Genomic DNA, 24,090 nt, shown 5'->3' with positions numbered 1-24,090 from the left:
TCATGTCTATACCTGCCCTCTTACAGTCTTCTCAGCAACCTAAATGACCAGCCACTTCACTCAAAGACTGTGACAAAGCCCACAAAGCCCTTGTAGCAGCCAGAAGGCCTTGCATGTGTGGTGGCTTCTCCTGCATTAAGCTCTCTGAGCACAGCCTCCTTTGTGCACTCCGTTCCAGCCACAGAGGATCCCTCATTATCCCTAGACTGTCCCAGGCACACCTCCGCCCCGGAACCCCCGCACTGCTCGCTCTCTGGAATGTTCTTTCCTCAGAGGCCCCCGCGGTCCACTCCCTGTGACCATCCTTCTCCGTGAGTCTCCCCCGACCCCTAGCTGTGGTCTCCCCTGTTCCTCATCCCCTTTACTATGCTACAGTTTTGTTTCAGGAGCATTAACCATCTTCTATTATATTATGTACTTGTCATTTTAAACTGTCTTCCCTTATTTGTGGCTCAGCTGGTAAAGAGTCCGCCTGCAATGTGGGAGACCTGGGTTCGATCCCTGGGTTGGGAAGATCCCCTGGAGAAGGGAAAGGCTACCCACTGCAGTATCCTGGCCTAGAGAATTCCATGCACAGTTCAGGGGGTCGCAAAGAGTCGGACAAGACTGAGTCACTTTCACTTTTCCTTTATTTGAATTTAATCTCCGTTAGGAGTACGATTTTTGTCTGTTTTATTCACTCATGAACCTCCAGCATCTAAAGGAATACTGGGCACAGAGTAAGCAATCCATAAATATTTACTGCATGAACAAAATGAAGAGACAGCAGAATTAAGTGAGCAAAAGGGCTGTGCCGTCACTCACGGGAAGTCAAGCCTCTGTTTCAAATGCCAGACTCCCCATAACAACGAATTATTTGATACCACCACTTAAACGTTTAAAGAGATTAAAAAAAAAAAAAAAACCTCTTCCAAATATTTCTTCTGTTTTAGCAAATGGCCCCACTACCTACCCTTGATCGCCCTTCTCACCCTCCCATATCTAATCCATCAAGAAGTCCCATCAATTTTAACACAGAAATTCAGCGCAGATTCACTCCCTTCTCTCTATCTCCACTGCTGCGACTCTGGTCCAAGCCATCACATGCTCTCACCAGTGCTATTTCGAGAGCCTCCTATCTGTTCTCTCTGCTTCACCTTCTTGCCTTCCTTTAATCCATTTCTTAAATAGCAGCAGCAGTGTTCTTTAAAATGTATGTAGGATCACAATACCCTTGGCTCCCATCTACGCCTCAACCCCGTCTATGCCACGCCACCCTTGCTCATCACGCTGCGTCCACAAGGGCTGCTTTCTGCTCCTCCGACACGCCTGTTCTTCACACATGCCACCTTCACCGCCTTCCACTCTGCACCTGTCATGTCTCAGCAGAAAAGGCTATCTCCCTTTCTCATTTCACATCCCATTCCTCGCTTCCTTTATGACTGTTTACCGTTTCTTCCCCGTTACAGCATAAGCTCCACGAAGGCAGGACTCGCCTACCTGCATGTAAAAGGGAGGAGGCGGTACCTCAGTGGAAGTGTCGGAGAAGCACCACAGGTCTCTCTCAACTGTAAGAGCCGTCATTGCGACACTCATCACCACCCCCCTCCCTCCAGATGCTCCTCCTCCTATCATTTCCAAAGAAATGCAGGACAACGTTTTGTTGACAAAACACATTATTTCCAACTGCTATGGACTGAGCTGTGTCCTCCCCAAACCCACATGCTGAGTCTGAATCTCAGGGGATGGCACATGAAGATGAGAGCTTTGGGAGATAATCCGGTTTACAAAAAGAGGAAGAGATACCAGAACTCTCTCTCTGCTACGTGGACACAGAGCAAGCTGCCTGGTTCTCTGAGAGCCAGGAAAGAGCCTTCACCGGCACCCGGATCTCAGACTCCTAGCCTCCAGAACTGTGAGAAATAAGTTTCTGGGGCTGAAGCCCCCCAGCCTGTGCTACGACACCGAGCAAAACGAGCTGCTCCAGTCTCGTGTGCGATATCACCAACCACGCAGGTAAAAAGATACCTGATGCAGGGTGTTCTGCACCAAGACTCGGCTCCCAACCTGAGCTGCTCCACTGTTTGTCTGATGCTCTTTTCCAAAGCGCTGCACTTGAGGGCGGAACACGGTGGAACTGCCACTCCAGACGCTCTTCATCTGTAGATACTCAGGTGCTGGGAAACCTCGCGCCTGGGACCAAGGGGCAGCAGGCAGCACCCTCCCCTTGGGCACCAGCCCAGCTTACCAACCGCCAAGCACTCGAATGGGTGAGCCAGGCACAGCACGACACACCGACAACTGTGCTTTATTCACAGAGAATCACTGATGTTTGGCTGGGACTCATGACAGTAGAGAGGAACACTTCCTCAGGCAGCCTTCCCGTGGGATTTCCGCCTAAACGAGACTCCCACATGTTTCTGTGTGAGTGCGCTCAGTCGTGCCTGACTCTCTGTGACCCCGTGGACGGTAGCCCGCCAGGATCCTCTGTCCACAGGGTTCTCCAGACAAGAATATTGGAGTGGGTTGTGATTTCTTCCTCCACGGGATCTTCCCAATCCAGGGATGGAACCCACATCTCTTGCATCTCCTGCACTGGCAGGCTGACTCTCTACCACAGTGCCACCTGCGAAGCCCACAATCTCACAGGACTCTCGATTAAACTACTGTTCATTTTTTTTTAATTTAAACTAGACATTTCAAAAAGCTCAGTCTCTACTTCCCCCACCAAAAAAGTAGCCTCTAATTGTAGATTAGAGTGATGCAGAAACTAGATTCTTTGAGATATTCTGTTAGAAAATTACTTTTAAACTTTTAGGAGCCAATATGTTTTATAAAAGGGAACAGTCCAACACTGAATTTTTTTAAAAATTCAGATCAGTTATAAAATCTGCATTACAAAGACAGTTATTTCTCTGATACTTCTACCTAGGGGATTCAAAGCATAGTCTTTAAACTTAGTAGTTAACAACAACAAAAATGCCATGTCTATCTTATAAAGAAAAATAAGGAAAAATAAGCAAAGTAGATGCCAATAGGTTACGAAGGTCCACAACTCCACACGTGCAAGAAAGAGCAACACCCACGCCAACTGTAGAAGCATCAAAGCGTTCATTGCTTAAGTCGTATTCGACTTTGTGTGACCCCATGGACTGTAGCCCGCCAGGCTCCTCTGTCCATGGGGTTCTCCAGGCAAGAATACTAGATTGGGTAGCCAGTCCCTTCTCCAGGGAATCTTCCTGACCCAGGGAGTGAACCCAGGTCTCCTGCGCTGCAGGCAGATTCTTTACCTTCTGAGCCACCAGGGAAGCCCCAAAGGCATAAGCTTGGTTACGAAACAGAGAAAGGCGGTATTGGTATTTTGTTACTGGGACGTCAAAGCTACTTTGAAATGGGGCCTGGACAATAAGTACAATGGCAATAAGATGCTTAAGCTAAAAAGAGCCTCTGATTTTAGAATCCATGATTCTAAGTATTAATCAATGCTTTGTTAAGTGCAACAGGGGTTACAAAGTGCTAGAAAAAGAAATGCTCCAAAGTACAAAGTTCTGAAGGCTCTAAAATCGTCCTAATATTCAAAACATCTTAAAGATTAACACTCTCTCATCTTCCAATAACTGTGAAGACCCCCACGTGCTCAAGCCCAGCCCAGCTCTGCGCGCCTGCTGCCACTCTGTGCTCCCGTCCTGCATCATCTGTCGCAGAGGAAGCAGCAGCGGCTACAGCGCTGGGAAAGCAACATGCAGCTTCTTTTCATAAGATTTTAAGCGCCTGGCCGAGACATTCAGAGCAGTCCTCACAGAAATACAGGGAAACGTAAAGCAGCTTTCTCAACTCGTTTAAAAACAGGATCTTCTGATTGGCCTGCACACTTCTCCCAGAGAGAGATGGTAACTTGGTCAGAGTTACATGCAGAATTGGTGATTTTTGCCCGGAAATGAAACTCACGTCGCCTCACTCTTAGCCCAGTGCCCTTTCTAATATTCCATCTTGCCTTCCGTTTAGTAATCAAAGCAAACAAGACCTAAATAAGTACGATGAATTGCAACCCTGCAAGGCCAAAAGAAGAGTGTTTGGGAAAAGCCTGCCAACAAGCTGAAGCAGGGTGCTTTACACTCAGCGGACTCTTTGTCTGTCACCTGGGCCCTCCAAGCTTGTAACTGCGTTTTCAAGCCACCCCGCTTTGTGAGTGCAGAAACAATCGTGTGTGTGCGCGTTTTTCTTCCCCAAGAAAGGTTAGGTCAAAAGAGAAAATGACCCAGAAGCTTCCTGCACAGATTCTGGTGCAGCAGGATGATGCGGGGCTGCGCCGACTGTGGAATCTTCCCACACTCCTGAGCAGTTAGGAGGAACCAGCAGAGGCATGTTTCACACACTCCCCAAATGCTGACTGGCAACAACAAGCGGCATTCAGAGATCTCAGCCCTGGGACAATAGCTTCTGTCAGTCAGCTACAGTTCTCATGACCGTGCTGCTGCTGTTACTTCAACTTCATACCAAAGAGCATATCGCACCTGTACAAGGACTTGAGAAAGCCACACAAATGAGTTCACACAGCAGTACAGCAATTCTGGCAGGGTACCAATACTGATGATAAAGTATAGTTTAGAAAAAATACAAAGACCTTACACAAGCGTATTACTCTTTAGCGTTTACAAGCAGATTTGACAAAGGACCTGGGGCCCCAGTAATCTGTTCTTGAGACCAACACCAAAAGGATCATGAGTTTCCGTGCGAAGCGAGTTACCTGGTGAGGGGCAAAGAGCAGCATTTTCTCTCTCACCTGAAGCCAAAGGTCGGATCCACTCTTTGCTATTTAGGTCAAGTCTCCAGAGGTCATTGAAGGCAGCATTGCAACTGCTCTGGGTACAGCCTCCAAACACATACATAGACTGATTAGCGTCGTAATAGCACGCACCTAGAAAGAAAACAAGTGATGAACAACCGGTGTCTAATTCTGAAGGGACTCTAACACCTTGACTGTGGTCTGTGTCTTCCAAAGCCCAATTATTTCGTGCGTATCATAACTGTTAGCAGGTGCCAACCCTTCTACAACCAGCCTCGTGCCTTCAGGTTCAATACTACGTTAACCTTTAAGGACCAGAGGGAAGCCGTGGAAATGTTATCTCCGAGCACACTAAGCAGGCTGCCCATGCTTTACGTAAGACAGCACGATTCTAGCAAGAGCACACGAGAACGTAGATTCAGAGTGTGCAATGAGTGAAATGCCAGCACGGCTCCGTAATCTGAATCTGTATCATTACCCTCACGGGCCAGTGACAGATTCACTGCTCACAGAGGCTGTCAGTCCTCTCACTTCTCTCCACTCTTCTCAATGCTTTTGCTTTCAAATGAGATGTGAAGAAACAAAACAATAAACATGACTTTATATGAAAGAGAACGACAGAAAACAATTTTAATCAATGCCACAAAGTAACCACACACACGGAACCAACGCAGCTTGGGGACCTCAGAGGCAGTATGGTCCCCAAACCACCAAGAGAAGGAACATGAGAGTCACTGCGCTCCTAGGTGTATCCAAAAGCCACCAAAGCTGCTGCTGCTGCTCAGTCGCTTCAGTGGTGTCCGACTCTGTGCGACCCCATAGACGGCAGCCCACCAGGCTGCCCCGTCCCTGGGATTCTCCAGGCAAGAACACTGGAGTGGGTTGCCATTTCCTTCTCCAATGCATGAAAGTGAAAAGTGAAAGTAAAGTAGCTCAGTCGTGTCTGACTCTTCGCGACCCCCTGGACTGCAGCCCACCAGGCTCCTCCGTCCATGGGATTCTCCAGGCAAGAGTACTGGAGTGGGGTGCCATTGCCTTTTCCCATTAAGCTTCTAGGTGTATCCAAAAGCCACCAAAGCGACTGATTGGTGCTGAATAGAAAACCAACGCAGTAAGTAACACATAAAAAGCACCAAGGTCGGCCTTGCCTGGTGGTACAGCGGATAGGAATCCACCTGCCAATGCAGGGGACAGGGGTTCAACCCCTGGTCTGGGAAGATTCCACACGCTTGGGGCAACTACAGCCCCAGCACCATGACTACTGGAGCCTGCAGGATCCGGGGCCTGAGAGCCCAGCTGCTAAGGAGCCCTGCTCCACAAGAGAAGCCCACGCACAGCAACAAAGGCCCAGCACAACCAGAAGTAAACACACACTTTAAGTAAGTAAACAAAAAGCACCGAGGTCTCTAAGAAACGCCTTTTTAACCAGGTGATTATATGCACCTCACCAGCGGACACTATTCTGAAGGCAAGAGTCAGTGGCTGTGAGAGGGGCCGTTCCCCCAACACCTGGAAGACCAGAGCTAGGGCCTGGACAAGACACGTGGCAGCTCAGCTCCACCACCTGCTTCTCCCCAGAGAGCGCATGCGGCCTCTATCCTGTGGGAGAGATGGCTGTGCTCCTCACAGCTCTGCATTCACCATCTTGGGTTTTAGGGAAAAGAGCGGAGCAAAACTATTCATCCACTCCATGCACATCAGTGGGAAAGCCAGACCTCCCAAAGGGAAACTAGGCAAAACAGTCACGCATCACGTAAAGGAAGTGGAAAGGGAAAAGAGATTCAGAGGTTCAGCCCACTAGGGCGGCACGGCTTTGCTGATCATCCACCCATCGGTAGGTCCACCTCAATTTAGTCCACTGTTTTTAAGATCCCTTCTGAACTCTGGCACCATTACTCAAGCTCAGAAAAAGGGAAATGCTGCTGCTATAATTACCTCTTGTGATACACAAACGCTCTGGGAATAACCCTCCTTTTTTATTTTTTCTAAACTCAGCCCACTTGATAGGCCTTTAAGGACTCTCCACACTAGGAAAGCCACATCTGAAAACTGGATGAGTTAAGAGGTAATAAAGGCAATGTGTTCAGTCACCTACACCCCACAGTCTCAGCCAGTGGGAGGAGTGAATCCGAAACATCTGACCTCTAACACAGCACAGTAACAGGGCTACAGACTTTTCAGATTAACAAAGAAATTAAAGAAACTGGAGATATTAGGAAATAAAATGCCGTTTAATCGTCAACAGGCTCACATCTGCACAACACTTAATTACTCTCAGAACTCAAACATGCTACGATGGAATACGAAGGGTAACATGATTTCACACTTTCCACTACTTTCTTTCTTTCTTTTTTATTTTCTGATAGTGCCATGCAGCTTGAGGGATCTCAGTTCCTTGACTAGGGATTAAACCCAGGCCCCTGCGGTAAAAGCATACAGTGCTAACCACGGGGCCACCAGGAATTTCCCCATTGACTTTCTTTGCCTTGAAAATAACTTGCAATCCATAACTAAATCAGTGTTTACATTAACATCCCAATAAGAAAGGCTATTAAGGAGTGTAATCCTCGGAATTCCCTGGCAGTTCAGTGGTTACAACTTCATGCTTTCACTGCCCACAAACTGTGCAGTGTGGCCCCCAAAAAGGAAAATTCTGTGTAATTCCATTGTTCATGTTTCAGAGTTGTTAAGCACTGCAAATAACAATGGATCAAGTTAGATGACATTCAACAAACAAAAAGGATAATTACTGAAGCCACACTTCAGTCTCCACTAAAGCCATTAAGCTTCGAGTATCTTGGTCTTTTTATACTTTTTTGAACTAGCTACTCCAAACCAGGGCAATTTTAAACGGACCTGACTGGTGCCCAGCATAAGAGAACATTCTACTCCTCTGGATAATTCGGAACCCCAGAACAGAAATTAGCCATGTCCCTTGTCTTCTGAAACTCTAACTGAGGTCCATCATAACAATGTTTGATAAGACAAATCCATGATTTCAAAACTAAAACAGTCAGGAGCTCATTTATGTCCCACTATTAGTCAAAGACCAACTCTTGGCAGCTGCTTCCTTCATGTAGTAAAAGAACACAGTGCCTTTATTTTTCAAAGAGGTAGCAAACATTCTGCTGCATTTGGATTGGAAACCTAGCCAGCAGCTGGCCCCGTGAGATCTTCACCACGTGTATTTTAATCCTATACTAAAATAAGGCAAATGGCATTTTCCTGCTCTCTTTGAGCAAACAAAGGCCTCTGGAAGAGGAAGGCACAGCCCAAACTCTATGCAAAGCTAATGGGACTGAAATGACAAGTTTCACACACTGTATTTTCAACATCCAGCAGGCATTATCAACCAAGCCTGGAGAGGAAGAGAGTCAATTTAGGTAGCTATGTTTAGAACTCAGACATAATGAGAATGCGAGAACAGCCATCAATAGTGCCCTCAAATATTTTAAGCATCCTACTGGACTATGTTTGTCTATTTTTATTTAAGACGCCGACATGGTGGCCTGAGTGGGGGTTGGGGACCCAACAAATTCAATGGGCCTTTTAGAAAAAACTAAGAATTTAAGCAAATACCAGTGCTCAAGTAGATATTTCCTTTTACCAAAGTTCTCCACCCAAACAGAACATTTTCCTTTCAAAACACAGACCACTGGAATGTGCTATACAGAAGTTACTGTTCATTGTACGATATAATTACTCTGCTAAGAAAATATTAATAACATTGAGAATGTGATTATTCCAACTGCTAAATCTCTTCAAATTTTCTGAAACGTGCTTGACCGCTCCATGAACAACTGCTAAAAGTCACACGTCTCAAGTTCAAGTCTAGTAATTCCTATTTGAAGACAAATCAAATATTCACAATTACACACACAGTAAGCAAAGAGTTTTCAGTGCTCTGAATCCTTTTCTACTATACTATAATTCTCTGAAGTTCAAGGTCTTCCAGTTGTTTCATATTTTCCATGGCTCCTGGTAGTCACTAAATGTTCACTGAACTCCAATTTTTGCACTTTCAGAGGTTAAATTCTCTTGTTTCCTCTCTTGTCTCCAGGGAAAGGTCCTGAGGCATTTATCCCATGCTTAGGTTGTCACGTGTCTAGCATCTACAAGCCAGGACATACTTGATAAGGCCTGTAATTACATAACTATGGAATAAGACGGGTTGGTGATCCAGTCTGGGCCTGCTGGCTATTGCAGGAGCAAGATTAGCATGTGTATGGAATGACCTGACCATACATGCAGCCTGAACACCAAAAGGGTTTTCAAAACATAATGCTGGGTACTCAACAGACCCCTATGTCAATCTGAAAGGGACATTCTACCTTAGTCAAGAGCTGCATGTCTGGCCATACAAACACTCATCAAATAACTAGGGGAACTGGCTTCATTTACGTCCCCTGCATTTTCTGTCTTGATTTTTACATAAGAAAGAAGCTCTATTGCTCATATCTTTGTTACACAATTCCATAGAATTAATAGATGTCAACTATGAACCAGGCTTCAGCAATACGTGAACCGTGAACTTCCTGATGTTCAAGCTGGTTTTAGAAAAGGCAGAGGAACCAGAGATCAAATTGCCAACATCCGCTGGATCATGGAAAAAGCAAGAGAGTTCCAGAAAAACATCTATTTCTGCTTTATTGACTATGCCAAAGCCTTTGACTGTGTGGATCACAATAAACTGTGGAAAATTCTGAAAGACATGGGAATACCAGACCACCTGACCTGCCTCTTGAGAAACCTGTATGCAGGTCAGGAAGCAACAGTTAGAACTGGACATGGAACAACAGACTGGTTCCAAATAGGAAAAGGAGTGCATGAAGGCTGTATATTGTCACCCTGCTTATTTAACTTATATGCAGAGTACATCATGAAAAATGCTGGGCTGGAAGAAGCACAAGCTGGAATCAAGATTGCCGGGAGAAATATCAATAACCTCAGATATGCAGATGACACCACCCTTATGGCAGAAAGTGAAGAGGAACTAAAAAGCCTCTTGATGAAGGTGAAAGTGGAGAGTGAAAAAGTTGGCTTAAAGCTCAACATTCAGAAAACGAAGACCATGGCATCCGGTCCCATCACTTCATGGGAAATAGATGGGGAAACAGTGGAAACAGTGTCAGACTTTATTTTTTTGGACTCCAAAGTCACTGCAGATGGTGACTGCAGCCATGAAATTAAAAGACGCCTACTCCTTGGAAGGAAAGTTATGACCAACCTAGACAGCATATTCAAAAGCAGAGACATCATTTTGCCAACAAAGGTCCGTCTAGTCAAGGCTATGGTTTTTCCTGTGGTCATGTATGGATGTGAGAGTTGGACTGTGAAGAAGGCTGAGCACCGAAGAATTGATGCTTTTGAACTGTGGTGTTGGAGAAGACTCTCGAGAGTCCCTTGGACTGCAAGGAGATCCAACCAGTCCATTCTGAAGGAGATCAGCCCTGGGATTTCTTTGGAAGGAATGATGCTAAAGCTGAAACTCCAGTACTTTGGCCACCTCATGCGAAGAGTTGACTCATTGGAAAAGACTCTGATGCTGGGAGGGATTGGGGGCAAGAGGAGAAGGGGACGACAGAGGATGAGATGACTGGATGGCATCACTGACTCGATGGACGTGAGTATGAGTGAACTCCTGGAGTTGGTGACGGACAGGGAGGCCTGGCGTGCTGCGATTCATGGGGTCGCAAAGAGTCAGACACGACCGAGTGACTGAACTGAACTAGGAACCGGGTGTTGTGAAAGGTGCACAGGTGTCTGAGACACGGGACCAGAGTGTTCTCAAGTAGACAGGAACCTTGTGGAGGAGACACCATCATTATCTTATCATTTGGCAGATTAAAACATATTTCTACAAGTGTTTCCTCAATTAAATTTCCTAGTAACCTGTGGCACAAACAGAATTTGTTATACACATTTTGTGGAAGTGTGGATTAGAGAAGCCAAGGAACTTGCTTCCCAAGTCTAAATTTCTTCTTTGGCATGTGGTCTCTCTTACACAGATAATTATTGTAAAAGGCAGATGGTAATAAACATTAAGAGGAAGGTATGAAGAGTGTATTAAGGCAGTATAAGCAGAGAAAGAGAAGAGCTTAACCTCCACACTGGGGAATTTGAGAATAGTGTGAAAGAAGGTGGCTTTTGGCTTTGTCTCCTAGATGGGTTTGAGAGGTCAGGGCATTTTCTGTCAATTAAGAAAGGGGGAACATATCTAGGGGCTAAAAAGGAATGGGAGGGAAGGGAAATGAAATCAGGGCATCTAAGCAAAGCCACGAAGTAGGGATATCAGACAAACACAGAATCTTGTGTGGGTAGAGCCTGGCTGTGTAAGGATGCAGCAGTGAGTCAGGCTGAAAAGGTAAGCTGGGGCCTTGAAGGCCACAGGAGGGGACACTTCCACATGCAACGCAGAAAGGCTGAGGCTTTTTGGCAGAGGAGTTATACGGCTGGTTTTACGTCTTAGATTTGCAGTGCTTCCCAGCACGGGGCGCCTGTCACTTTGAACAGGTTGGTTCTTTGAGTGCAGGGTCATCCCGTCCACTACAGGACACCCAGCAGCCCTGGTCCTTGCCTGCTAACTGCCTGCGGCACTTTCCAGTCAAGACAATAAGCAATGACCCTGCATATTTCCAAATGTGCTAGGAGGTGGCACGGTCCCCAGTTTTAGAGATGGCTGCCAACAGTGTCTAGACCAGGTTCAGATGAAGAGAAAAGGTAAGAAGACTGTTTAGAAAAGATTTAGGGGGACTTCCCTCTTGATTCTCGGAGAAGGCAATGGCACCCCACTCCAGTACTCTTGCCTGGAAAATTCCATGGATGGAGGAGCCTGGTGGGCTGCAGTCCATGGGGTCGCTGAGGGTCGGACACAACTGAGAAACTTCACTTCCACTTTTCACTTTCATGAACTGGAGAAGGAAATGGCAACCCACTCCAGTGTTCTTGCCTGGAGAATCCCAGGGACGGGGGAGCCTGGTGGGCTGCCGTCTATGGGGTCCCACAGAGTCGGACACGACTGAAGCGACTTAGCAGCAGCAGCAGCCCTCTCGGTCCTGTGATTAAGACTCCACACTTCTGCAGGAGATACAGGCGTGATCTCTGGCTGGGGAAGTAAGATGCTGCAATGTGGGAGGGAGGGATGTGGGGGAAGAAAGGAGGAAGAAAAGACTTAGGAAAGATGGGATGATTAAGTCCGAAGTGTGAGGAATGGGGGTAAAAGGAAAGATCTGAGACAGAACAGAGTCAGCAGGGTTTGACTTTTGCTGTTGAGGGAGGGAGAGGAACTGAGCGTGAAAACAAGATTTCAAGTTTGTATAATGGAGAGAATGACAATGCCGTTCACTAAATTATGGAGAGAAGAAAATTTGGGGGGAACTACGCAATTTGGTGATGGACAGGGAAGCCTGGCGTGCTGCACTCCATGGATTTGCAAAAAGTAGGACACAACTGAGCAACTGAACTGAACTGAATTCTAGGTTCTGCTCAAAATCCTTCAAGAACTAAGAACTTTCAGGTGTACAAGCTGGGTTTAGAAAAAGCAGATGATCCAGAGATCAAATTGCCTACATTCACTGGACCATGGAGAAAGCAAGGGTATTCCAGAAAAACAACTACTTCTGCTTCACTGACTACACAAGCCTTTGACTCTGTGGATCACAACAAACTTTGGAAAACTCCTAAACACGTGGGCGTATACACATCTTACAGATGAGGAAAGTGTCGATCAGAGGAGCCAAGGAACTTGCTTCCCCAAGTCAAAAGTTTTTCTTTAGCATGTAGCCTTTCCTACACAGATAATTATGGTAAAAGGCAGATGGTAATAAACATTAAGAGACAGACTACATGTCTCTTGAGAAACCTCTATGCAAGTCAAGAAGCAACAGTTAGAAATCAGACATGGAACAAATGACTGGTTCACAGTTGGGAAAGGAGTTCAACAAGGCTGTATATTGTCAACCTGCTTATTTAACTTACATGCAGAGTACATCATGTGAAATGCTGGGCTGGATGAATCACAAGCTGGAATCAAGAGTGCCAGGAGAAATATCAACAACCTCAGATATATAGATGATACCACTCAATGGCAGAAAGTAAAGAGAAACTAGTTTCTTGATGATGGTGAAAGTGGAGAGTAAAAAAGCTGGCTTGAAACTCAACATTCAGAAAACTAAGATCATGGCATCTGGTTCCATCACTTTATGGCAAACAGAAGGGGAAAAAGTAGAGGCAGTGACAGACTTTATTTTTCTGGGCTCCAGAATCACTGCAGACGGTGACTGCAGCCATGAAATTAAAAGATGCTCGTTCCTTGAAAGAAAAGCTATGACAAACCTAGACAGTGTACTAAAAAGCAGAGACATCACTTTCCCAACAAAGGTCTGTCTAGTCAAAGCTACGGTTTTTCCAGTAGTCATGTATGGATGTGAGAGTTGGACTATAAAGAAAGCTGAGCACCGAAGAATGATGCTTTTGAACTGTGGTGTTGGAGAAGACTCTTGAGAGTCCCTGGACTGCAAGGAGATTCAACCAGTCCATCCTAAGGAAAATAGTCCTGCATATTCATTGGAAGGACTGATGCTGAAGCTGAATACTCTGGCCACCTGATGCGAAGAACTGACTCATTGGAAAAGACCCTGATGCTGGGAAAGAGTGAAGGCGGGAGGAGAAGGGCGCGACAGAGGACGAGACGGCTGGATGGCATTACTGACTTGATGGACATGAGTTTGAGCAAGTTCTGGGAGATAGTGAAGGACAGGGCGGCCTGGTGTGCTGCATTCCATGGGGTGGCAAAGAGCTGGATACAACTGAGCAATTAAACAACAACAAAGGGCTCCAACACTATTTGTTTCAAAACACCGTCCTCAGGCTTCCGTGGTTGTCCAATATTTAAGGAGCCACCTGGCAGGGCAAGGGACACCAGTTCGACCCCTGGTTCGGGAAGATCCCACGCGCCTTGGAGCTACTAAGCCCGTGCACCACAACCACTCAGCCTGGATTCTGGACCGCTCGAGCCGCTCCCTGCCTGCTGAGCCACGGCGCTCAGAGCCGCTCCCCGCCTGCTGAGTCACGGCGCTCAGAGCCGCTCTGTGCAATGGAGAAGCCTCCGCCAGTGAGAAGCCTGTGCACCAACCACCAGAGTGAGCCTTCGTGCAGCAACAAAGGCCCACCACAGCCAAGAACAAATAAATCCTGTCTCTGCTCCTCATTCCAAGCATCTATAGGTAACTGAAGTTTCAACAATAAATACTGGACCTAATATGGATCCTCCCGTAATTTCATTAAATATTTTCAGCAAGGATTCGTCTAAATTTTACTGCAAAGTATACGTCTATGAACTCCTGAAAACATTTGAGACTCTTTCAAAACTATTTTTATAATCATAACAAGTAGCAGCAGTTGAAGCAGCAGTCATTGTCTTTCCACTGTGCTGACAGCCGCACACATGGTGCCAAAGCAGTGCTGGGGGAACTGCTACAGCCTCACGGCTCAGGACACGGGAACGACGCCACGACCACACAGTCACAGGCGAAAACTAACAAAAGCCAGTTCTGACCTCACAGATCCCCCACAGAGTCTCACAGACGCCTCCCTCCCCCAAAGTCCAAGAATCACACTTCTGAGATCTACTGCTTCAGGGGGTTTACAGCGGCGTGAGTGAAAACAGCTCCCTGAGAGAAGTGAAAACAGCCAATAGTTTGACTCACTCTTTTGATCTATTTAGATTCAGTTCAAAGACAACGATGAGCCCTCGTTTTTCACTGAACAGCTTTGGATATGAGAGTACGGCGTATGGTCTGGGGTAGTCAACCTCCAAGAGAATGCCAAGGATCCTCACTGCCTGGTATTACACCCTCGGTCAACCCCTGTGTGACCTACAGGATAGAGCAGAAAGGACGGTATTCACTTCAGAGATCAGGCTGGAGAAAACAGCATGGCTGCCAGCTTAGCGTCTCCACTTCTCTCTCTGATCACTCGTTTCGTGGGAAGCCCGCTGCCAAGTCGTGAGCAGCTCTGTGGAGAAGTCCACGCAGTAAGGAGCTGAGTCTTCTCTCAACAGTCACTAAGTGAGCCTGGAGACAGACTCCCCAGGCGCCGGTCGAGCGCTCAGGGGACGGGAGCCCCGGCTGACACACTGGCTGTAACCTCATGAGAGACCCTGACTCAGAACCTGCCAGCTAAGCCACTCCCGGATTCTTGACCCTGAGGAACTCTGTGAGATGACAAATCTTGTTTTAAGTTGGTAACTTTGCGAGTAATTTCTATGTAACACAGATAGCCAATAATTCTCCTTCTCCTCAAATTTCAACATACGGCTTAAAAAAAGAGACACAAATATGAAAGCCGACAGAGAAAGACAATGTGAGTTAGGCGCCAGATCAGTGTTCCAGACGCAAGTGCAGATCAGGAAAAATTTTCTGTGGCCCAGAGAGTTGAGAAAAGCTTTCCCCAAAGAGCAAGAACTTGAATTGAGCTTTCAAGAACAAGCAGGCTTCAGCTAAGTGGACGAGAATACTCCAGGGAGGAAGAAATGAGCACAGCAAAGTGACAACTTAAAATGAGGCGAGCTCTTGGGAAAAGTCAGGAGATGAAGTAGTAAATGTAGAAATAAGTCAGCTTAAAGAGGGTTCTAACTATGACTAAGTTTAGCTTTATCACTGGACAGACACTCAAGGTTTCTGAACAGGCAAGCAATATAACTAAAGTAGTAATTCCGAGAACTTTCTACAAGGCTTCCCTCTCTTCTCAACTAACTTTTGTAAAACCACTGATATATATACACCTTTACTGGCCTGCAGTGCAACACAGCTCAGTCTCACTTTCATGGATGGATACGAATCACCAATGGGCTTCCCCTGGTGGCTCAGGGTAAAGAAGTCACCTCTGGAATGAAATGATACTGGGAAGTCCCTGGCGGTCCAGTGGTGAGGATTCAGTGCTCTCATTGCTGGGGCCTGGGTTTCATCGCTGGTCAGGGAACTAAGATCCCACAAGGTGTGGGGCATGAGTCAAAGGAAAAAATACATAAAGCAGCATCTATAAAAATCAGCTAAAATGGACAGTTAATTCTAGAATAAGTCAAAAACTCTAAATTATGTCTATTTGTCAGAACATTTTACTTATAATTTTATTACTTAAATTTGTATTTTATAATCAATATCCTTCATGTTCAAAATTTGTGTGTGACCCCAGTCAAATTCCGTGTTTGCCAAACACACACCATGTTAAAATAATGAATTCCTGCTAAACTCTGGCTGCTCCCTAAGCAGGATCACAGAAACACGCTCATGAACACCTTCCCTTCGTCCTCTCTCACCCGATGTCAAGTGTTTAAAGGCATAAGCATGACACCTTGACCTCTTTGGAGCACAGATACTGAAAAATCCCACGGAAAAGCAGAGCCTAAGATTATACCACTGTGCCTGCAGCACGTCTAGGCTCACGTTCTTCCCTAATTCTGGCTGTAAGATTAATATGAATCCTCATTTATATTATCTTCATTAGAAACGTCAAACAAAATACAAGCCTCAAAAATACTTTTTGCAAACATGACCGCTGGCAAGATGGGACCTGCTTTCACGATAATACTTACTGTGTGAGAACCGCTGGGTGATGGGGGTCCCGGGATAAGGGTAAGTCCGACTCTCCCACTGGATGTTTCCTTCCTGAACAGCCTTTATGAAACCATGGTAACACTGGTGGGCGACACCTAAAGACAAAAATAACCAGTGCCTCAGCCTGGACTCTTCACTTGTAAATCAAATTATTAAAATTTAATCTACTGTCTTATCACTTTTGTAAGATGTAAGTTTCTTTGAGGAACTCCAAATTTCTTTGATTTTTTTTTCATTCAAAGACAGAAAACAAAATCATGTAAGTTCAAAACTGGAAGATCTAATCTTTAGATTTTACCAAGGTTAAATGACTCCCTCAAGGTGACAAAATCAGCTCACACTTTAACTCTGCTCCACTTAGCCATATCATAAGGAAACATATCAAAATAATTGGTGCTTTTTATTCCAAAACAGAGACTTGGGAGATAATTTAGTTTTGTGAGAAAAAATATGGTAAAAAAAAAATCTCTGGAATGTAACAGCTGTTCAGTAAATACCTATGGTTAGACCAAGGATTCTCCGTATTAAACAAGGAGATAATAATTAGCTGACAGTGGATTGTGAAATGATGAATTTATAACTAAGGAAAGCTGTTTAAAAAAAAAAAATCAAGAGTTTCTGCTATAACGCTGGATACATGTCATTATACACATGTCCAAACTCACAGAATGTACCCCTAAAGTAAACCGCAGACTTTGAGTGACAATGGTATATCAATGTCGTCAATGCAGGATCATCAACTGTAAAATGTACCACCCTGGTGAGGATGCTGAAAGTGGGAGAGGCTGTGCATGTCTGGGGGCAGAGGGTATATGGGAAATCTATGACCTGCGCAATTTTGCTGTGAACCTAAAACCACTTAAAAAAAAATAAAGTCTGTTTTTTTTAAAGTGAGAGCTTCATACTTCTGGAACAATCTGTTTTTCCAATACATGAAATTACTATCTTATTTCAAAGAGAAGCATTTTGAATGAAGTGTACAATCAATTATTTACATTTTGAAAGAATATCACTCTTGAATTTATGCCACCTTGTGGATCCTTAAGTAGGATCACAGAACATGTTTTCCAGTGATGATCATTCTCCCTTGGTTGAACTCACAGATAAGAACTGGAATATTAAAAAAACATGGCCATTTTTAATGTGTGACCATACTGCCAACTATACACTGGTGAAGTAATACACATTTTCAAACCCTGGATTGAGATAAGGCAGTGATGCATAAAAGACAGATACGTAATGATTGAGGGGAGAAAACACTGTCCTGGCAGTGACTGCCCCCAGATCTAGGGCTGTGAACACTAGGGTAAGAGGGTAAGGTCCTTTTCTCTTAAAAAAAGAAAAAAAGATCGAAATGATAAGAATGCCAAGAATAAATAAATATCTTTGATTAGATCACCACCCCTCAGGTATGATTCTTCCTCCTCTATTTTAGAGGTAAAACCATCCACCTCCATAGTGCAGGGAGCCAATCTCTCCTGCAGAGTCCATTAATTCTGCAAACAGAAGCAAGTGTGCATACCAATGTTACCAGTTGTGAGCAAATGCACGCAGGGCCCGCGGGCAGTTTCAACACAGCTGGTCCTCATTAGCCATCGAGGCTGCAGTCTGGACAACTGATACAGACCCTACTCCTCAGAGAACCTCTCTGGTTCTAGGAAAGATTTTAAGACTGATTCTGATCTAAACCTTTTCCCTCTCTCCTATCTCTGGCTGCCTTGCTCACACCAGCAAAGAAAAAGTCAATACAACCCTTGCTTTGATCAAAGATCATTCAACTGGCTTGGTCATCTTCATTCAAAAAAAAAAAAAAAGGCCCTTTCCACCTAAAACAAAATAACTGTTATTAATTCAAAATACAGGGGACTGCCTTGACGGTCCAGTGGTTAAGACCACTCTCCAGTGCAGGGGTGCAGGTCTGATCCCTGGTCAGGGAGTGAAGACCCCACATGCCTCACGGCCAAAAAACAAAAACAGAAGCAATATTGTAACAGATTCAATAAAGACTTTAAAAATGGTCCACACAAAAAAATATTTGGAAAAATATAGTATAATTAGTAACCTCAACATTTAGAGCTGAAATCTTGATTAGAAAATGGAGGGGAAAAAAGGAGAAATTCATTTTAAAAAGTAAAATACATATATAGGACCTGGGCTGTTTAGAGATAAAGTCAAGCATCAAATGCTTTCATAACTCCACATCTGCCACAGACAGCTACTTGAAGCTATTCACAGTTTGCCAGGATGACTGTAACGCAGTTACAATAGTCCTGACAATGGTGAGAGTTATATGAAGGTCAGCTCTTACCATCAATCCATATTCATCCCTACTCTACCTATTCCAGAATAATACAATTTACTGGATCAACTCCAAGAATATGAAGGAAAAGAATCCTCATTTTAAAACTGCAAATTGGATTCAAACCTACAGTATTCAAGTTGTTCATAACGCTAGGCAGGATAGAGAGAAAGAAAAATGTACAGAGCGAACCGTCTAGTGCTAAGTTTCAGAACCACAATAAACGGAAAGGAGAAAAGAGAGAAGGAAACTGAGAGATTAGAAATCATTCAAAGAAATCTTAAATACGTGAATAAACCTTTGCACTTTCCACAGTACCTTTAATCAGTCGATACCACTGCTTGCAGACGAGGGCTGCAGTTTTGTGCTCCTGGTACGGGGAGAGGAAGGACAGGATATACTCCAAAACCTCTTCTGGCAGCTCAGACATGGACCTGTTATGTTGCATCTCCACAACCTCCAGCGCCGCGCGGGGCTCCTCGTCTTGCTCCATTGTCCCTTCCAGCACGGTCTCCTCTTGGTCCACAGCCATGAAACTGTCATCTTCGCTGTCTGAGGAGCTGGCCATGACATCCCACTTGACACCTGCAGCAGGAGAGAAGCACACACCAGGGCACACTTTCTCAAGTTCTGAACTAGCTCAGGCGCTTGCAGCCCAGCTGGTCACGATTTCGTTCAGATGCTCAGAATGAAACCTGTTCTTTAGCACTTCCCCACACTAGCTGCGAGCTACCTTAATTTGTCAGGCACAGCTCAAATACCAAGCCCATCCCAAATATCTAATAATCTCTAGAGGTTTCTGATAGCGTTTTTTTCCCTCTTCACTGAAAACCTAGAGTGTCAGCCAAGTTCTGGTAAAACCACAAAACCAAAAGACTTGTTCTCAACAACTCCTCTAACTCAAGGTATATGATCGGCAATAGCAAAGGGAACAGCAACTAGCTTCCCTTGGCCAGTAATACGATTCAGGACCTCAAACTCAGAGGAAAACGGTGCATTCTAAAAGAGTGAAAAGGACACTCTGAGGGTACGGGAATAAGAAATGACACAAGGCAGTTCACGTAAGGGGATGTTAAGTGTTCTAATGCAAGCTTAACAAGCTGTAACAGCAGATACAAGGCAATATTTAAAATAGGAAACATCGAAACAGATCCGAGGAGCTAAAAACGGAGAACAATATAAATACCCATCAACAAGAGAAAAGATAGACTGTGCTACATTCCAACAACAGAACACTATACAGGAAGGAACCACAGATACTCACAGGGGTAAATCTTAACGCTGAGCAAGACAGAATAGTACACACTACACGTCCATGCTTACAGCAGATTGAACACTAGGCAAAAACAGTTTATGTACATCTTAAAAACTGGAAAGAATGATCACAGTAAGAAAAACATGAGTCAAAACTCATGAAATTGCTCCTAACATAATGCATCTGCCACATTACCCATGATACCGCACTGCGTCCTGACCAAGTGGCTGCTGATGCACCGATGGTAACGCACAGCCGGGGGCCACTGAGCAGCAGGGGCGCGGCCTCGACGCTCATGGTCGGGAGAGGGCAGCGGTGGCAGAGCAAGGGCAGCAGCAATCCCCGCCATTCCTCGGAAGCAGGCAGGAACTGTGACGGGTTTACTATAAACTGTGTTAAATAAAAGATACTGGACGGCCACCTCTGCTCTACTGTGAGCGAACTCTGTTCCATGTGCGTAACTTGCTAGAGGAAGGCCTTTCCACTTCCAGCCCTAACTCTTAGGCTAAAGAGTACAGTTACGTACCAAAATGACTATACTACCCAAGGCAATCTACACATTCGATGCAATCCCTATCACGTCACCCATGACATTTTTCACAAAACTAGAAAAAAATTCTTTAATTCTGTATAGAGACATAAAAGATCCTAAAAGACATAAAAGAACAGCCAAAGCAATCTTGAGAAAGAAAAACGGAGCTGGACCAATCAGGCTCCCTGACCACTCTCCATGCTACAAAGCTGCAGCAATCAGAGCGGTATGGCACTGGCCCCAGACCAGAAATGCAGACCGATGGAGCAGGGCAGGAGGCTCAGGCGCCTCTGGTCAACTGTCTGTGACAGAGTGGTGCTGGGAAGACTGGACAGCCATATGTAAAAACACGAAATTAGAAAACTCCTTAACACCATACAGAAAAGTAGACTCAAAATGGATCAAAGATAAATGCAGGACCAGAAGGAAAACACAGTCAGAACACTTTTGACATGAATCACAGCAATGTATTTTTCAAGCCATCTCCCAGAGTAATGGAAATAAAAACAAATGTAAACAAGTGGGATCTAATTAAATTCAGTAACTTTTGCACAGCAAAGGAAATCATAAACAAAATGAAAAGAAAACCTGGAGAACAGAAGAAAATATTTGCAAATGATGTGACCAACGAAGGGTTTAGTTCAGTTCAGTCGCTCAGTCACATCCAACTTTGCGACCCCAGAGACCGCAGCACGCCAGGCTTCCCTGTCCATCACCAACTCCAGAAGTTTACTGAAACTCATGTGCATTGAGTCAGTGATGCCATCCAGACATCTCATCCTCTGTCATCCCCTTCTTCTCCCTCATTCAATCTTTCCCAGCATCAGGGTCTTTTCAAATGAGTCAGTTCTTCGCATCAGGTGGCCAAAGTATTGGAGCTAATCTTCAGTATCAGTCCTTCGAATGAATATTCAGGACTGATTTCCTTTAGGATGGACTGGTTGGATCTCCTTGCAGTCCAAGGGACTCTCAAGAGTCTTCTCCAACACCACAGTTCAAAAGCATCAATTCTTCAGCGCTCAGCTTTCTTCACAGTCCAACTCTCATATCCATACATGACCACAGGAAAAACCATAGCCTTGACTAGATGGACCTTTGTTGGCAAAGTAATGTCTCTGCTTTTCAATATGCTATCTAGGTTGGTCATAACTTTCCTTCCAAGGAGTAGGCGTCTTTTAATTTCATGGCTGCAGTCACCATCTGCAGTGATCTTGGAGCCTAAAAAAATAAAGTCTGACACTGTTTCCACTGTTTCCCCATCTATTTCCCATGAAGTGATGGGACCAGATGCCACGATCTTCATTTTCTGAATGTTGAGCTTTAAGCCAACTTTTTCACTCTCCTCTTTCACTTTCATCAAGAGGCTTTTTAGTTCCTCTTCACTTTCTGCCATAAGGGTGGTGTCATCTGCATAGCTGAGGTTATTGATATTTCTCCCAGCAATCTTGATTCCAGCTTGTGCTTCTTCCAGTCCAGCGTTTCTCATGATGTACTCTGCATATAAGTTCAATAAGCAGGGTGACAATATACAGCCTTGATGTACTCCTTTTACTATTTGGAACCAGACTGTTGTTCCATGTCCAGTTCTAACTGTTGCTTCCTGACCTTCGTACAGTTTTCTCAGGAGGCAGGTCAGGTGGTCTGCTATTCCCATCTCTTTCAGAATTTTCCACAGTTTATTGTGATCCACACAAAGGCTTTGGCATAGTCAATAAAGCAGAAATAGATGTTTACAATTAGCAAGCCTACATAAAGGGACTCACATTTTTGTTTAACCCCCAGTTTTAAGCATTCAACCTGAATGAATTCAATTTTCTCAACTGAATTTTCAATTCAATTGAAATTTCTCATCATTCAACCATTCCACTGTCCATGAAAGGATCAAACCCGACACCCCTGAGGCCATGCTTGCTAACTTGGTCTTCAGCACAGGTGCTGAGGAGAACACACAGGCGTGGGCTCTGATGCAAGTGCTCTGCGATCACACGCCCAACACCAGTCTGCAGTCTTGCACGTCCACTACTAACTAGGTGCTGAAACCGCTACTCACACTCCCAGAGGAAGCAGAGACATTCTGAAACAATGCTTCATTTTTCCATGCCAAAAGAAGCCCTACAAAACATTTCACATGGAACTGTATTAACTCATTGAATATGGTTTTCATGAAAGTCTTTAAAAGAAATCTTCCTCGCCCTTCACATTTGTGTTAGGCCTTCTACGGTTTTTCGAATAGTCATGTATGGATGTGAGAGTTGGACCATAAAGAAGGCTGAGTGCCAAAGAATTGATGCTTTTGAACAGTGGTGTTGGAGAAGACTCTTGAGAGTGCCCTGGACTGCAAGGAGATCCAACCAGTTAATCCTAAAGGAAATCAACCCTGAATACTCATTGGAAGGACTGGCGCTGAAGCTGAAGCTCTAGCTCTAATACTTTGGCCACCTGATGGGAAGAGCTGACTCATTGGGAAAGTGACCAAGTCTTTGGGAGAAACCACAAACTGAAGCTAACTTACTAAAATCTGAGCTCCTGGAGAGCAGAGATCACCGCCTGGGAATCTTGTCTTCCAAGCACTAGACATTCAAATAAGGGCAAAGCTTATTGACATTTCTACTCACAACATGCTTTGCATTATTTTATAATAGAAATTACATCAATAATATCAACACATTCAGGAACAACAGCAGATCCTACCCTTATTATGTGTCACTAGATGCTGTCAAGATAGCTTATTGGTCAGAGAGAATATACCCCTCTGATTCCATGAATTTTGCCCTTTAAAAAGAAAAGACATCACTTTGTCAACAAAGGTCCATAGAGTCAAAGCTACAGTTTTTCCAGTGGTCATGTATGGATGTGAGAGTTGGACCATAAAGAAGGCTGAGTGCCAAAGAATTGATGCTTTTGAACAGTGGTGTTCGAGAAGACTCTTCAGAGTCCCCTGGACTGCAAGGAGATCAAACCAGTCAATCCTAAAGGAAATCAACCCTGAATACTCACTGGAAGGACTGATGCTGAAGCTGAAGCTCCAATACTTTGGCCACCTGATGCGAAGAGCTGACTCATTGGAAAAGACCCTGATGCTGGGAAAGATTGAAGGCAGGAGGAGAAGGGGACAACAGAGGATGAGATGGTTGGATGGCATCACTGATTCAATGGACATAAGTTTGAGCAAACTCAGGGAGTTGGTGATGGACAGGGAGGCCTGGCATGCTGCGGTTCACGGCGTCACAAAGAGTCGGACACAACTGAGCGCCTGAACTGCACTGAAGTCTTTGAGACTGAGAGATGTGGTTACTGTTTCTAGCTATAATGCTGTGTGACCCAAGGTAAGTCACACAGAGTTAAGACAGGAAAAATCTATCTTTAAGAAATCAAAGTTTCAAACCCACCTACTTCATAAAGATTCTGTAAAGACAGCAGATAGCAACAAACTAATCTGAACTTATTGGAGGAAACAGATTAACTTGTGAAGAGTTAAAATCGATTCAAAGAAATTAAAGATGGGAATGAGATTACTTTGTTATTATGTAACAACCACTGCCCAGAACAATATGTGACCAATTGTACTTTTGGTTTCTACAGAACTAGACATGTGACAATCCTCTTGGAGTTAACACACTTTCT

The 24,090-nt window shown here is 44.7% G+C and overlaps 1 protein-coding gene across 2 annotated transcripts in view; it reads right to left on the bottom strand.

The window, feature by feature from the left end:
- FBXO42 (F-box protein 42) overlaps positions 1-24,090 on the bottom strand; it is a 108,327-nt gene that overhangs the window by 32,605 nt on the left and 51,632 nt on the right. For both annotated transcript variants that reach the window (XM_061395629.1, XM_061395628.1), the window contains exons 2-4: positions 18,998-19,264; positions 16,359-16,475; positions 4,763-4,897 (exon numbers count right to left, since the gene is read on the bottom strand). In XM_061395629.1, coding sequence (XP_061251613.1) covers positions 4,763-4,897; positions 16,359-16,475; positions 18,998-19,247 — 502 coding nt within the window. In that variant the 5' untranslated portion in view covers positions 19,248-19,264. The remainder of the gene's footprint in view (positions 1-4,762; positions 4,898-16,358; positions 16,476-18,997; positions 19,265-24,090) is intronic.

This window comes from Bos javanicus, chromosome 2 (genome assembly GCF_032452875.1).
Source record: "Bos javanicus breed banteng chromosome 2, ARS-OSU_banteng_1.0, whole genome shotgun sequence".
NCBI classification, from domain to species: Eukaryota; Metazoa; Chordata; class Mammalia; order Artiodactyla; family Bovidae; genus Bos; species Bos javanicus.
Note: the sequence above shows the minus strand (reverse complement) of the source record. Positions and strands in the feature narration are given on the sequence as shown.